This window comes from Dromiciops gliroides, chromosome 3 (assembly GCF_019393635.1).
Source record: "Dromiciops gliroides isolate mDroGli1 chromosome 3, mDroGli1.pri, whole genome shotgun sequence".
NCBI classification, from domain to species: Eukaryota; Metazoa; Chordata; class Mammalia; order Microbiotheria; family Microbiotheriidae; genus Dromiciops; species Dromiciops gliroides.
This window is the reverse complement of record NC_057863.1, coordinates 467,870,110-467,884,679: the sequence shown is the minus strand read 5'-3', so window position 1 is coordinate 467,884,679 and position 14,570 is coordinate 467,870,110. Positions and strand designations below refer to the sequence as shown.

The following is a 14,570-nucleotide window of genomic DNA, read 5'->3' as shown; positions in this document are numbered from 1 at the left end:
GATGTGAGTGGCAGTGCTATATTTGAACTCATATCTTCTGCCTTGAAAATTAGCATACTTTCCATTGTACCACATATGACCCATCTATTATATATATATGTGTATATATATATAGTGATATCTATTATTATTCTCAAATTCTCCTTTGACTCTTGATACCTATAGATAGATAGAAATGTATAACTGCCATTTTTATGAGTCATTGCCTGGCCTAAATTCTTTATTAGAGCCTGCAAAATGTTCAGCTAATGCTAAAAATGTCCACTGGACTTGTGTTTACCAAATCTGTAAAAGTCAACACGCTTTAGTTTGTTTACAAATTCATTTAAAAGTAGAGTTTATACACTGATTGTGAATAATGGATATCTTAATTTATGTGTAATTCTCCAAATTACTATTGATTGTGCAAATGTTTTAAAATGCATTTCATTCAATTTAAAGGATTGGTATTACAGATAGTATTTAGAAATCTCTTTGCAATGGATTGCCTTTGAAGGGTTGGAGATGATGGCAGTTTGGCCCAACAGACCTTGGGTTTAATCACTCTGATGCCCTGCCAATCTCACCTCACTGATTTGCAGAGCATTGGTCTTTGCCAGGACAACTTCAGGGGTGTCAACAATGCTTGTGAATTTGAGAGCTTCAGGCCTTGTACGGTACAGTCTTTCATTTACTAGATCTTGGGCATTCTTTGCTCTATTCACTTCCACAGAATCTTGCGGCAACCATCCAATACCCTTCAACCATTCCAGGTCTGATTTGTATATATTCTAAAGTAAAGAAATGAAACATACACAGAGAAGAGTTAAATCTGAATGTGAGAGCCTCATGCCTCCAAACTACAGGCAATATATAATTAAGCTGATTGAGTTTTATCTCCTCCGTGAGAGTCAAAGCATTGTTTGGTTTGCAGTCAACATTATATTTTATATGCCAATATTTATTTTATTGCCAAGAAAAGCTACTAGGGCATTCATAAGGATGACAGTAAGGACTTAAAAGTAGCACCTATTGATGAAGCAGGAATAGTAAATTATGCTTTTCTTTTTAAAATGAGTATGGGTTTTGTTACTGATCACCAGAAATTTGCCTTTAGAATGGCAGTGAAAAATTTGGAAAATGAGACTGGTTGATTTTCTGCAAAATTAAACACATTTGGTTTCTTTTTAAAACTAGATTTTCTAACATACACAATTAATTTTGAAAATTGAATTCAGGAGGTTTTTTTTTAGCTCTGACCCCTAAGAGCGAGATCTGCTTCTCATTCTATTTAACTTCATACATAATCCACACATAGGATGAGAAAAATGACTTGAGGGAAATTGAATAAGATCTAATTACTGCAGAGTCATAGGACAGCAAGTATTGATGAATATAATCTGTGGATTCCTAAAGTCATCTCATTAGGAAACACTAACTTTGAAAACATTGCCTGAGAATTAAATGATTTTATACATACATCACTTTGAAGTTCATAGGCTTTCTTAGCCTGGATCACATCATTCTGGTCTGGGAGACACATCCACTCGTGCAGGTAATTGCGATAATCCACATCACTAACCAGGACCTGGCATTTCTTGGCCTGAACAATCGCCATCATGTCCAGTGGAGTATTGTAGTAGGCCTTAGATTTCTCATAAGCTTTCTTATACTCCCTGTCACTCTGGATCTTGGCAGCATGGATAGACCACACTAACTTGGGGTCGTCTTGCAGGCTGCGGAAACCTACGTGATGGCCCAGTTGTTTCCGATAACCTTCTTTATACTTGTACTAGATTAGTGAAAAAAAACAGACAAAACACACATGAAAAATAATTAGCCTAGGATCTTTTGCTTTATATGGTTTAAAAAAATACCTTCTTAAAATTTTAAAATACCTTCTGTGTAAACTTGGTCATTATTTATAGTATTTTAATTCGTCTTTAGCAAACAGATTTCTTAAAAGATATAAGCATAGAACAGTATGATAAGGAGAGGAGGGACATGGGTTAGTAAATAGGAGTAGGGAATATATGCCAACTATAAAAATGGTATATATGACAATAGGAGGATGAATATATATGCTAGGTAGATGGTGTTTGCTGGGGTGAAATAGAAGAGAAAGACAATTGGGTCATAATATGAACTTTAAGCCTGTGGTGAAGAATTTCTTTTCAGTAGTCAAATCCTCTCTGGATCTCAAGAAGAGGAATAACATTCTGGAAATAGAAGTAGAGGAAGATAATACTTGCCTATACTTTACAAGTTAAACTGAACAAAGGAGGAGACTAGAAACTGAGAAGGGGCCCACTGTAATAGTGCCTACAAAGTCTTGAGGTCAGAAGGGAGAAAGAAGGATATAGGGAGAGTCCTAGAACCTATCAGCCCCCCCCCATATATATATACATATATATATATACATATATATATATACATATATATATATATATATATATATAGAGAGAGAGAGAGAGAGAGAGAGAGAGAGAGAGAATAGAAGTCAGAGATAAGTGTAAGATTAAAGCAGAAAAATGCAATTTTTATTTTCATCCTATTTTTCTTTCGCTCTTTTCTTTGTTAAAGCTTATAAGACTTTAACAGAGCCTTGATGGAACATATGGGCCCCTTGTAGCCATGGGCTAGATTCTGCCTAAGAACAGACTGAGCCACCTCTTCAGTGAGTACTGGAGGCTGATATGACTGCCCCTGCCTTATCCCCAACCCAATGCTTCAAGGTGTTGTCTGAAGTTAAGAACAGACACAAAATCATCTTGAGAGATCAAACAGTTGCCAGAGTTCTGGGGCACTGGAAGGAAGGAGACAAAATGTTGGGAAGGGCACAAGGGGAACAGTGGCAGGGTATTTAAATGGAGTCCACAGAGAAGGGGGATATCTTCCTGATCAGCTCAGAGGAAAGTTCTTCTTTTCTGTCAACACAGGGCATACTTGATAAGGTTATTCCAAAGCTCCTGTTATCACACTCCCAATGTCTGGACTTTATCTGCTTGTTGTTGATCCAGGGGGACCACCCAACCTTTCTCTAACAACAGTTACAAGTTGTAAGGCCTGAATGATAGTTGTTTCTAGCCATCATTTTCATTTTTTGGATAGCATTAGATAAACTTCAAAACATTTCTAACATTTTTAGCCACTAGAAATTTGGTGTTGAATCATTGTCTAAACCAAGGGTCCTTAACCTTTTTCTGTCATGTCTTGTAAAATCTATGGATTACTTTAATAATAATGTTTTTAAATGAATAAAATAAAACAAATAGGATTACAAAGGAAATCAACTACACTGAAATACACTTTTCAAAAAATATATTTTTTAGATAACAAGTCCATAGACCTCAGATTAAGAACCCTGACAAACAATAAAAAACTTTACTGGCTTAAAAGTCTTCTATTAAATGGTAGGGCTTTGGTTTGGTTTTCTTTTTGGTTTTGCTTATGATCAACACAGGTCACAGAAATAGTATGGAAAAGGCATTAACTGTGATATTATTATGTTTCTATTGACTCTTGATTGTTTCCCTAACACTGAGAACACTTGGAGATGTTTTATTTCTGGTTCAAAAATCTTATGAGGAGTTAACAAATAATCAATGTTAACACGGCTTGCAAATCTGCTTTCAGCTACCATAAGTCTCCATTTCCTGGTCTTAGAATTTCCAACCCATTAATTAGATGTTTTTGTAAAGTACAAAATAACATGAAGCTTTTAGAGAAGGAGAAAAAACAAGTTAAGAATCTTATCTTTTTTTTAAAATAGCTAGTCTCACTTTAAACATTTTAATGGACTTGGTCAGTAAATAGTTCAGCTGAAACAGGAAAAAAAGAAAAACCATACCTCACTGGCAATGTCTCTAGACGCCTTTGCATGTTTGATTTCAATGGCTTCCTCATTTATATCATAATCTTTCTGTTTAGCTTCATCCCAGTCTCGTTGATACAGTTTCTGTTAAGGAAATACAGAAATTGGTTCACAAGCAAATAAAAACAACTGATTATACTTAGGCCAAACAAGTGGACCTTGATTAGGGTTTGACATCTGAGCAAGTTTGCATTGCAGTCCAAGCATACATGCACATCCACAGCACTTGTTGATTGATATATACTATGCTGAAATGTCCATCTAGAAATAATTCAGACATTAAAAGAAAGGCTAAGCATAAAAGATATGGCATAAGGCTATGACCAAGGTGTAAAATAAGACCTTATGCTGTTTTCTTAATTCTCTCCAGAGAAAAGAAGACTGAGGTTGGGGAGGGGGCTGGGCTTAGAGAGAGGAGATTTCAAGTACTGTATTTAAAGGGCTGTTTTGGAAAGGATTTTGTTTTTGTTTTCGTAGCCTCAGTGGGCAGGACCAGGACTGATGGGTGGAAATCACAAGGAGGCAAATATAGGCTTCAGATCAGAAAAAGCTTCTTAACAATGTGAGTTGTCTAAAGGTGGAAGGAACCTTCTTAAGAGGGTGGCCTCCCTCTCCTTGAAGCCTTTCCTTTCGCAAAAGCAGATTAACTACCTATTGGGTATATTATGGTGTGGATTCCTTTTAGGAATAAACTCCCAACTCTTCATTTCTGGAATCTGTGATACTGTGATTTTTCTGCTACTTCACCTTAATATTATAACAACTCTACTTCTCTCTTCTTCCCCCATATGACCTTATTTAACCAGGAGGTGCTGGGTTCCTAGTGCAAAAGGAGATTGAATGTTTCCACAGAATATTTGGCTGATAGTATCAATAATCCCAATGATCAGACAGGGAGACTGAGGTACTAGATACAATATATAACTTTTCAAGACTAAAAGAGTCACCATCAGAATCAGAAACAGGAGTCTAGGATCATACTATTTACTCCCAGGATCTATCTATGTATCTAAATTACCTTTTACCAGAGTTTTAAAAAATGTATTTTATCCTTGATATGCGATTCTCCCCCCGCCCCCCATTTAATATAGGAAATCTATCCATCTGTATCTATATTTGGCCTGTAGGGGGATTTTATCTGTGTGAGGCAGCAACTGGTGCAGGAACTCCCTCTATTGATGCTAATCACAGGGGTCTGTTATTACAGTCTGTAGTTGAGTTGCCTCCAGCACTGAGATATATACATCCAGGGCCAGTGTGTATCTTTAGAAAGGCTTAAGCCCAGCTTTCCTTATTCAAAGGCTGGCCTTCTTTATACTACTTCAGGTTGCTTCTCAGTAAAGGAGATGTTACTAAAGGGAAAAGATATTGAATGTCATTAAAAGATGTCAAAATTTCAAGTTGGCTGATTAAGTGATGTCCTAGGTGTTCAGCAGCCTGATGGGCAATGCTACATGACCGAATTTACATTTCATCTCCATGAAGCTTACCTTGCTGATCTGCATGGCATTGAGTTGAGCCTGTAACATCTCCGGCGTGTCAGAAGGAATGTTGATGTTTGTCTTATCTTTATTCCAGGCATCTTTATACAACCACTGATGAGAGAATAGACACAGAGTTGGGGAGTTGATTTCTAAGATATAAGACTACTTTATGTTTACATAATGCTTTTCTATCTATGTTTTTTCATGCAGAGACTATGTCTTAACTTTTGCAGTGCACAAAATGAATGCTTCATAAATTTCTGTTTAATTTGAAATGTGAGGTTATTATTATTATTTTGTGTGTGTAGAAACATTCAACATAATGTAACAAGTGCCTTGCATACAGTAGAGACTTGATAAATGTTTTTTGACAATTTTTTAGAGAGCAAGAAAAATTTTTCATCCTATTGAGAAATCTGAAATACTTCAAAATAGTGAAGAAAAAAAAAAGCCAAGCTTGCCTGTGATTGTGCCAGAATTTCACAAATATGTGGTTTCTGTCTCATGGTCAGGACAGAAAATTCTCTGGAAAACTAAACTAATTCACATTTATATAGCTCTAAGATTTGAGCAGCTAGTATGAGTATGTGTATCCTTATTTGACAGATCAGAAAGTTGAGCTTAACAGAAGTTAATGACTTGCCTAAGATTATAGAACTAGTAAATATCAGAAGGGGGACTCGAACCCAGATCTCCTGATTCCAAGTCTGGTATTGTTTCCCTTCTAAATCATACTATCACTATCATCACTTCAAAACACAGCCTTTTAGTTCAGTCTAGGTCGTACTGTCTGAAAAACAGGAATCATCAGCTCTAGGATGTTCTTACCTCACTCATTTGTAAAGAATTGGTCTTAGCCAATACAACTTCAGGGGTGTCAACAATATTTGTGAATTTCAGGGCTTCTGGTCGTGTTCGATACAGTCTCTCATTTATGAGATCTTGGGCACACTTCACTCTAGCCATCTCCACCGAACCCTGGGGCATCCAACCAATGCCACGTAGCCATTCCAGGTCTGCTTTGTACACATTCTACAAGCAAAATGTTATACTTTACATTTTATGATGAGTTTTAGACAGAACCACTAATTAAAATTTTAATATTAAATTTTTGTAAATGAAAAATGCAGCTTACATTTGGGAAGAGTTAAAAGAATGGGAAAGGCTTTTGTTGGGGGTAAAATGCTTCTTTGCATTCTTTGCAATAAAGCTACTTAGCACATAGGCTTTATATGAATCAGAGCTAGAAAATGCCAGTTTGCCTCATTCCACCAAACTCATGTTTACCAGCATTTAAAAACTGAAACTAAAGAACACTGTACTTACATTGCTTTGTAAGTCATAGGCCTTCCTTGCTTGGATAACATCATTTTGATCTGGCAAACATGTCCAGTGGTGTAAGTAGTTGCGATAGTCAATATCACTGACCAGAGTCTGGCATTTTTTAGCAAGCAAGATGCCCAACATATCCACTGGACTACTGAACTTGGTCTTCCACTTCTGGAAATCCTTCTTGTACTCCCTTTCACTTTGAATCTTCCCTGCATGTATGGACCACATAATCTTTGGATCATCTTCCACGCACTGGGCTCCAATGTGGTGACCCTTCTGCTTCTCATAAGCCTCTTTATATTTGTACTAGTAAACACCAAAAATCAGATTTTAGACATGTTAACCTACAGATGACAGACACAGTGATTTCATTAGCTGGTTTTGCTTGTCTTTTTCTATGTTACACAGGAGGGTTGTCAGAGGCAGGGTACAATATATAGAGAAATGATTGTAGTACAAAAACAAAAAGGCAATATTTAAGGAAAAAATAAGAAACTCTGCTACAACCAAGAAGGCTTTGATAGTTCCTGACAGAAAAAAAAAACAAACAAAAAATTAGGGCAACTAACAATCATTTCATATTTTATTTTGGTGTATCAAAATTTTGGCATTCTTGAATAACTATAAGCAAAATCTTAAATGTCACACAATGGAAAATAATTGCATTTTAAGTTTTTCTCATTGCTATTTAAAATTGATTTTAAAAGAATTCTAACTATTATTGTCAAATATATATATTTTTTCTTTTTGTGAAAACATATTGACCCACAATTTACTTATTATTTCTTTTTCCAATAGAAAGTATCAGAGAAGGCCAGAAAGCTAAGAAGTAGACCTGGGGAAACATGCAGAAGGTCTCCTAAAGGTCTCCTGTTGAACTCTGGGAATGTTTCATATTCTGGGGTCTGTGAGAATTCAATTGAAAGGCACTCACGTCACTGGCAATGTCCCTTGAGGCCTTGGCACTTTTGATCGGAATGGCATCAGCTCTAAAGTCATATTCCTTTGCCTTTGCTTCATCCCATCCTTGAGTATAAAGTTTCTAGGATGAGAAACAACAAGCAAGATGAGAGTAAGGAGCTTAGATGGCTCAACTCCAGAAAACAGAAAAAAGAAAGTGTTAAGATGAAATGGATACTTCATATATTTTAGTAAAAAAATAAATCAAACCAAGAAATGTCCTTACATGGCTGACGTTAACAGAATTGCTCTTGGCCAGCAAGATTTCAGGTGTGTCTGGCATCACATGGATGGAAGCTTTGTCAGCATCCCAAGCTTCTGTGTACAGATGCTGTGGGGCCAAGAACAAATACTCATCTCAAAAAACAAAGCAAAACAAAACAAATTTTTATCTTTCTTAACATTTTCAGAATAAGCAAAGCCATCTCAAACCAAAAGACTTCCCTTCATAGACTGTTATAATGTTTGAAGTGGCAGATAGATGTCCCATAGATAATGTGAAATAATATGATAGTTTCTATTTAATTCATGTTGAGGATTTCCTTGTCCATGGGTGCCCATAGAGACCTACATTGCCAATGACCTCCCTGCAAATTAGAGATCTGGGATCCTAGAGGATCTTAATGGATTTGTGATGCTGAGAGTCTATTCCCACAGGCCTCTTTTAATAGTCTTCTCTCATTTGATGATGTGAAGCTAAAACAGCTGCTAACTCAATAGCAGAAACAATCCCAGGGATGGAGAGTGGAAATGGCAGACATGTTGATGGTGACTTCAATTTAGTCCAATTCAATTCAACAAACATTGATTATGTTCCCTTAACAATAATGAGGGAATAGGCTACTATCCATAAAGAGATAAAAGATATTCCAGAGAACAGGGAATCATTTATTCTGTTATAAACAAATATAGGACCTTTCACCACTTACTTCTGTGTTGAAATAATGAATTTTTGACATCCACATGGTGGATTAGTTCAAGCAATACAACTGAGTTTACAGTGTGAGCTGTCACTGCTGTCAAATTCTCATTTTCCTGAACCCAGTCAGCATGAAAAATTAATAGCGTTATATATTCCAGCCTTTCTGGATAAAGAGATGTCATCTGGCTTAGCTCACATTAAATGACAGGATATGTAAGATAGTTTTATGTATTGTGTAATTTAAGATTCTAAATGTGGATTCTAATGTGTTCCCCCAGTTTGGGGAAAACTGACTAAAAATCACTGATAAAACAAGTTTAGGTTTTTAAGGGTTTATTGGAAAATAGAAAGAAAAAGATTGAGAACAGAATTCTAACAGCCTGGCATTCCTATCTTTCCTCAAATTTCCTGTGAAGTCCTCTGCCGCCACCACCATCCAGTCAGGAAGCCAAAAAGGCCAGCGCTCTCTGCGCAGGCTCCCTTTCCTCCTTCCTGTCTCCTCCCAGACCATAGGAGGCTCCTCCAGTTGATTGGCTGGTAGACTTGATAGAACCCATGAGCAAACGTCATTTCCTGACGCCAAGGAAAAGCCACAATGCCTCTGAGGCATTTTCCTCATGGTGGAGCTCTCCACAGCAAGTCTCCAGTAGGTGGCGTCATTCCAATCATTACAGTATATGTATACTTATATGTAAGATATGTATGCATATTCACTTGGTTATAGCCTCAGATCATTGCTAAATGATTCCTGGAAAATAATGCCCAGGGAGACTAATTTTCCTTCTGTCCTCTAAGAGAACATGTGTTGTCGGGTACAGGTTTCCATGCCCTTGTAAGGAAGAAGGTTGAAAATATTACTCCCTTGGTACACAAGGGGCCAATGAGAAATGACAGAAAATATTGATTCTCAGAATGTGAGGGGACTTTAGAACTTCCAAACATAGTTCAATAATAATAATAATAACTGTTATTAATCATAATACCGATAATTATAGTAATAGTCAACTTTGACATTTTGCAAATGAGGAAACAGACAGAAGGAGATTATGTGACTTATCCCAAGATAATAAACTAGTTTACAATAATAATAATAATAATAATAATAATAATAATAATAAAAGCTAATATTTGCATAGTGCTTAGTATGTGCCAGGCATTGTGCTAAGCATTTATAAATATCATCTCATTTGCTCCCTACAAGAGCCCTGGGGGATGGTTGCTGTTGCTATCCCCCTTTTACAGATAAAGAAACTGAGGCAGACAGAGGTTAAGTGACTTGCCTCAGGTCATACAGCTAGTAAGTTTCTGAGGTCAAATTTGAACTCGGGTCTTCCTTACTCCAGGTCTATGGCTCTATTCACTGTGTCACCTAGTAGCAGAGTCAGGACTCCTCAGTTTCAGTACACTGCTCTATCCACACCAGCCTTCTTCCTGGACATCATTTGTGATACCAAATGAAATTCTCTCTGGTTCTTTAATAATACCTTACATTTGTCTAGTAATTTAGCCTTCAGATCAGTTTCATAATATATCATTTCCTCTCATCCTCACAAACACCTATGAGATAGAGAGGGCACATGTCATTACCCCCATTTGATAAATATGAAAATTGAGGCTCAAGGAGGGGGAGTGCCTTGCCAATGTCATAGACACAGAGAGACCAGAACCTGTATGTTCTACTGGTCCCAAGCGAAGTGTTCTTTCCACTACACTTGAGCAGTGTCAGACTCAAATAAAAGTGGGGGCCAATAGACTATTACTTCATATTGACTTAGAAAAGCACCCCTTAACATTATCTCTGTTCTATTGTATCTTTATTTTGTTAAACATTTCCCAATCACATTTTAACCTGGCTGCACTTGGAAGGGTGGAGGAGTCTCTGGCTTTGATGCCTCTGCACTACATCATGTTGCTCTCACCTGGAGACAAAACATCAAGGAATATGCTGGAGGCTCAGACAAACCAACTTTCCCACAGCCACCTAATATTTCTGTTCCTGAAGAACAACAAATCAAGGGGCAAGGGGGAAATGAGCAGATTGCCTTTCTGGGTGGGTGGTAGGCTCCTACCTTATCTCTCATACTTTACAGGAGATACAGGTTGTTCACAGGGTTCAGAGGGGGTTCATTGGGAACTAGAGTGGCCCTTTCTGTATTTGTAGGGTGAATCAGGCTTCTTGTTTGTGATTTCATTAGGGGCACTTCTGGCTTTCGCCTGTGAGATATTTCTGAAAGGAGGAGGAAAATTCTCGGGCAGGAGGGATCAAAGACAGCCAGAAACTTACCTTGCTCATGGTCAGAGCATTGTTCTTTGCCAGGACAATTTCTGGGGTGTCCGTGATGCAAGTAAACTTGAGCTGATCAGCAGGTGTGCGGTACTTCTTGTCACTTAAAATTTCACCTGCTCTCTTAACCTTTTCAACATCTACAGAACCAATGGGAACCCATCCAATACCTCTCAGCCATTCCAGATCAGATTTGTAAATAGCCTGAAAAAGTGATGAGACAGAATCATTTCAGGAACCTTGGTGATGATTTCATTCATGTGGAGGTAAAATGCTAAGCCAACATATTCGTGTGCATTTATTCATCGTCCTTTAGTATTGTTTATTTTGGTTTAGAATATATGTTTATGTAGTTAAATATCTTGTATTGAGGTGGCCAATATTTGAGGCTTTTAAGGTAACTAAAAATATGCTCAAATATGCTCCCTTCCAATTATGTAATACTATTTGGAAGAAAATTACTTTTTATCGCCTGAGGGAAAATGCTTATCTTCATATTTCATTACACATATCTCAACATTTCAAAATAATAATCTTAAAATTACATCATGCTTTATGACTATAAAGGATTTTATGTTAGTTATCTCATTCAAATCTTGAAGAAAACTAGAGAGTTTGGTAGTATGTGAAGTATTGTCCCCATTCCAAAGATGAGAAAACTGAAATACAGAGAAATTAAATGACTTATATGAGGCTACATAGCTAGTGAGTAGCAGAATAGGGATTTGACCAAATCTTCTCATTCTAAGACTAACGCTAAGAGAGCTGGAAAAATGGAACATAACTTCCAAAATTATCTTTAATACTTCAAGGGATTAGCTTGTTCTCAGAGCCTTTGAGAATCTCTCTGAATACTTTACATTTTGGAAACTCCAATATATATTTTACCTATCCCCCACTATGTGGTCAGTAGTCAAAAAAAGTATACTCTCTGCATCTGTTTCAAAATAGAAGTTTTTAAAATTTATTACGCTCATTGTAGGTAGACATTTTGTATACTCACATCACTCTGTAGGTCATAGGCCTTGCGTGCCTGAATGACATCATTCTGGTCTGGCAGGCACATCCACTCATGCAGAGGATGCCTGTAGTCTACATCACTGACCAGAGTCTGACACTTCTTGGCCAACACAATCCCCAGCATGTCCACTGGGCTGCTGAACTTGGTCTTCCATTTCTCAAAGTCCTTTTTGTATTCCCTGTCACTTTGGATCTTGGCTGCATGTAGAGACCACATTATCTTGGGATCATCCTTTATGTCACGGGCTCCAATGTGGTGGCCCAACTGCTTACGGTAGCCTTCTTTGTACTTGTACTAGGAAGGAAAAATGACATATTAATACTTTATAGAGAACTTTATAGTTGTTTGAAGTGGTTTCACATAGATTTTAATTTCCTTTCACTGTCACAACAATTTTGTGAAGTAGGTAGGTAGGGCAAATTATTAGCCTCATTTTTGAGATGAAGTGACTAAGATCTAGAGAGGCTAAATGACTTTGCCCAAAGTCACACAATGAATAGAGACCTGGGACTATAGCCTAGGTATTCTGACTCCTAGTTTGGTGACTTAAATTTGCTTATCAGAGGGTTTTGTTTTGTTTTGTTTTATTTTGGTTTTTTACTTTTTTTTTTAAGTGAGGCAATTGGGGTTAAGTGACTTGCCCAGGGTCACACAGCTAGTAAGTGTTAAGTGTCTGAGGCCAGATTTAAACTCAGGTACTCCTGACTCCAGGGCTGGTGCTCTATCCACTGCGCCACCTAGCTGCCCCACTTATCAGAGTTTTATGGTCTAATAGTGCCCACATTTAAAACTACTCTTCATCTTAGACATTTTTCTCTCATGGGCCTTTCATTTTTTGGTATTCACAGAAATGTGATTCCCCCTAAGATAACACTATTATCTTTCTAAAGATGACACTATCCTCTCTCCCCAAATTGTGCTATGCTCTCTTTCAAGATGACACTATTCCCCATCCCCTGCCAAGATGAGAAGAGTCTTTCTAGTACTGGCTGTACCCTTTCTCATGGTCCCTCAACACACCAGATCAAGAGAATGAAGAGGCCTACTTCTTGCCTTTTGGAGCCTGTTTCAGATGTTTCTTCTTTTACTACCATGACTCAGAAACTTCTAGTCATTTGGTATATGCTCTATTAAGATGTATTAATCTATTTGGATTCTTGTAACAGTTATCTACTAGCTCTGAGGTCATTCTCCTTTCTAAAGGGGCTCACAGTCTTATTTTTCACACCAATCATTATTTATATTTGGGGATTTCAATATACATATTGATGTTCCTCTAAAACACCTTGATTCCTCCATTTATCAACTCCCTTAACTCTCATTACTTCCAGCTTTACCACACACAGGCTTCCTACCTTATGAGGAAGAGGTGGGAACTGTTCTCTCAACTGAGACTGTTCTCTCCAAAGTTACAAATTAGCTTTTTAAAAATTTCTATTTACATTATTTTAAATTTATAAAATAAAACAAGCATTTTCATAACTAGAATTTTTTAAAAAGATGACTATGCATGAAACTGCAACTCTATTATGTACTACTTGCTATTCCTTTTAAATATATAATAAAGTTATCATGTAAATTTCTTTCCCCCCCCTTTTTTTTCTTCCTTCCTCCCAAGAGATAGCTACTATTAGACACAAATTTGTGTCTAATTAGTTTTTAATTTCCAAATTAGAAAATATTTGTTCATTCCATATCTTTTTAAATTTTTTTTATTTTTCTGGTGAGGCAATTGGGGTTGTGACTTGCCCAGGGTCACATAACTAGTAAACGTGTAAAGTGTCTGAGGCCGGATTTGAACTCAGGTCCTCCTGACTCCAGGGCTGATGCTCTATCCACTGTGCCACCTAGCTGCCCCCATTCCATATCCTTTTTGACTTCTCAGTAGCATTTATCACCATTGACTTCTCTTTTCTTTCTATATTCTCTTCTTTCTGGGTTTTCTTAACAACAATCTCTCCAGGTTCTCCTCCCATCAGTCTAACTGCTTTTTCTCTGTGTCCTTTTTGCTGGATCAGCATCCATACCTCACCCCAGGGCTCTATCCTGGTTCCTCTGCTCTCTTCTCTCTATACTCTCTCTCTAGGCAATCCTGCCAGTTCTTATTACCATCTATGTAGTTAATTCCCAGATCAATATATCCAATTCTGGTCATTTTCCCATGATATGGTTCTGAATTACCAAATGAGTATTAGGTGTTTCAAACTGAATATCCCATAGAAATCTCAAAGTCAGTATTATCTTCTACCCCAAACTCACCCCTCTTCATAAATTCCCCATTCCTGTTGAGGGCACCACTACCCTTCTAATTGCTCAGGTTTGCAAACTTGGAGTCACCTTCCAGTCTTCACTCTTCATCACTCCCCATATCTAGCTGCTTGCCAAGTTTTGTCAGTTTTGCCTCTGCAATACTTTTTTTTTTTTAAATCCATCTTCTCTCCACTCGTAGAGCTACCACCCTAGTTTGAGCCCTTATCCCCTCTCACTGGGACTGTTACCATAGTCTCCTAATTGGTCTCCTTGCATATACAAGTATTTCTTGCACACTGATGCCAAACAGGGTCCCCTAGACTTTGTCACAACCTGACACACAGTAGGAATTCAACAAATGATTGTTGAATTAAATTGACTACTCCTTTGGTGATTTATTTTCATGACACCAAGAAAAAGCATTTAGAATTATTATGAACACGCCACTATTCTAGACCATATAT

At 37.3% G+C, this 14,570-nt stretch overlaps 1 protein-coding gene across 1 annotated transcript in view; it reads right to left on the bottom strand.

Moving 5' to 3' along the window:
- NEB (nebulin) overlaps nucleotides 1-14,570 on the bottom strand; it is a 229,466-nt gene that overhangs the window by 93,324 nt on the left and 121,572 nt on the right. The window contains 10 exon segments of the mRNA XM_043991344.1: nucleotides 567-770; nucleotides 1,460-1,771; nucleotides 3,830-3,937; nucleotides 5,344-5,448; nucleotides 6,166-6,369; nucleotides 6,664-6,975; nucleotides 7,604-7,711; nucleotides 7,856-7,960; nucleotides 10,836-11,039; nucleotides 11,839-12,150. Of these exon segments, the coding sequence (XP_043847279.1) occupies nucleotides 567-770; nucleotides 1,460-1,771; nucleotides 3,830-3,937; nucleotides 5,344-5,448; nucleotides 6,166-6,369; nucleotides 6,664-6,975; nucleotides 7,604-7,711; nucleotides 7,856-7,960; nucleotides 10,836-11,039; nucleotides 11,839-12,150 (1,974 nt within the window).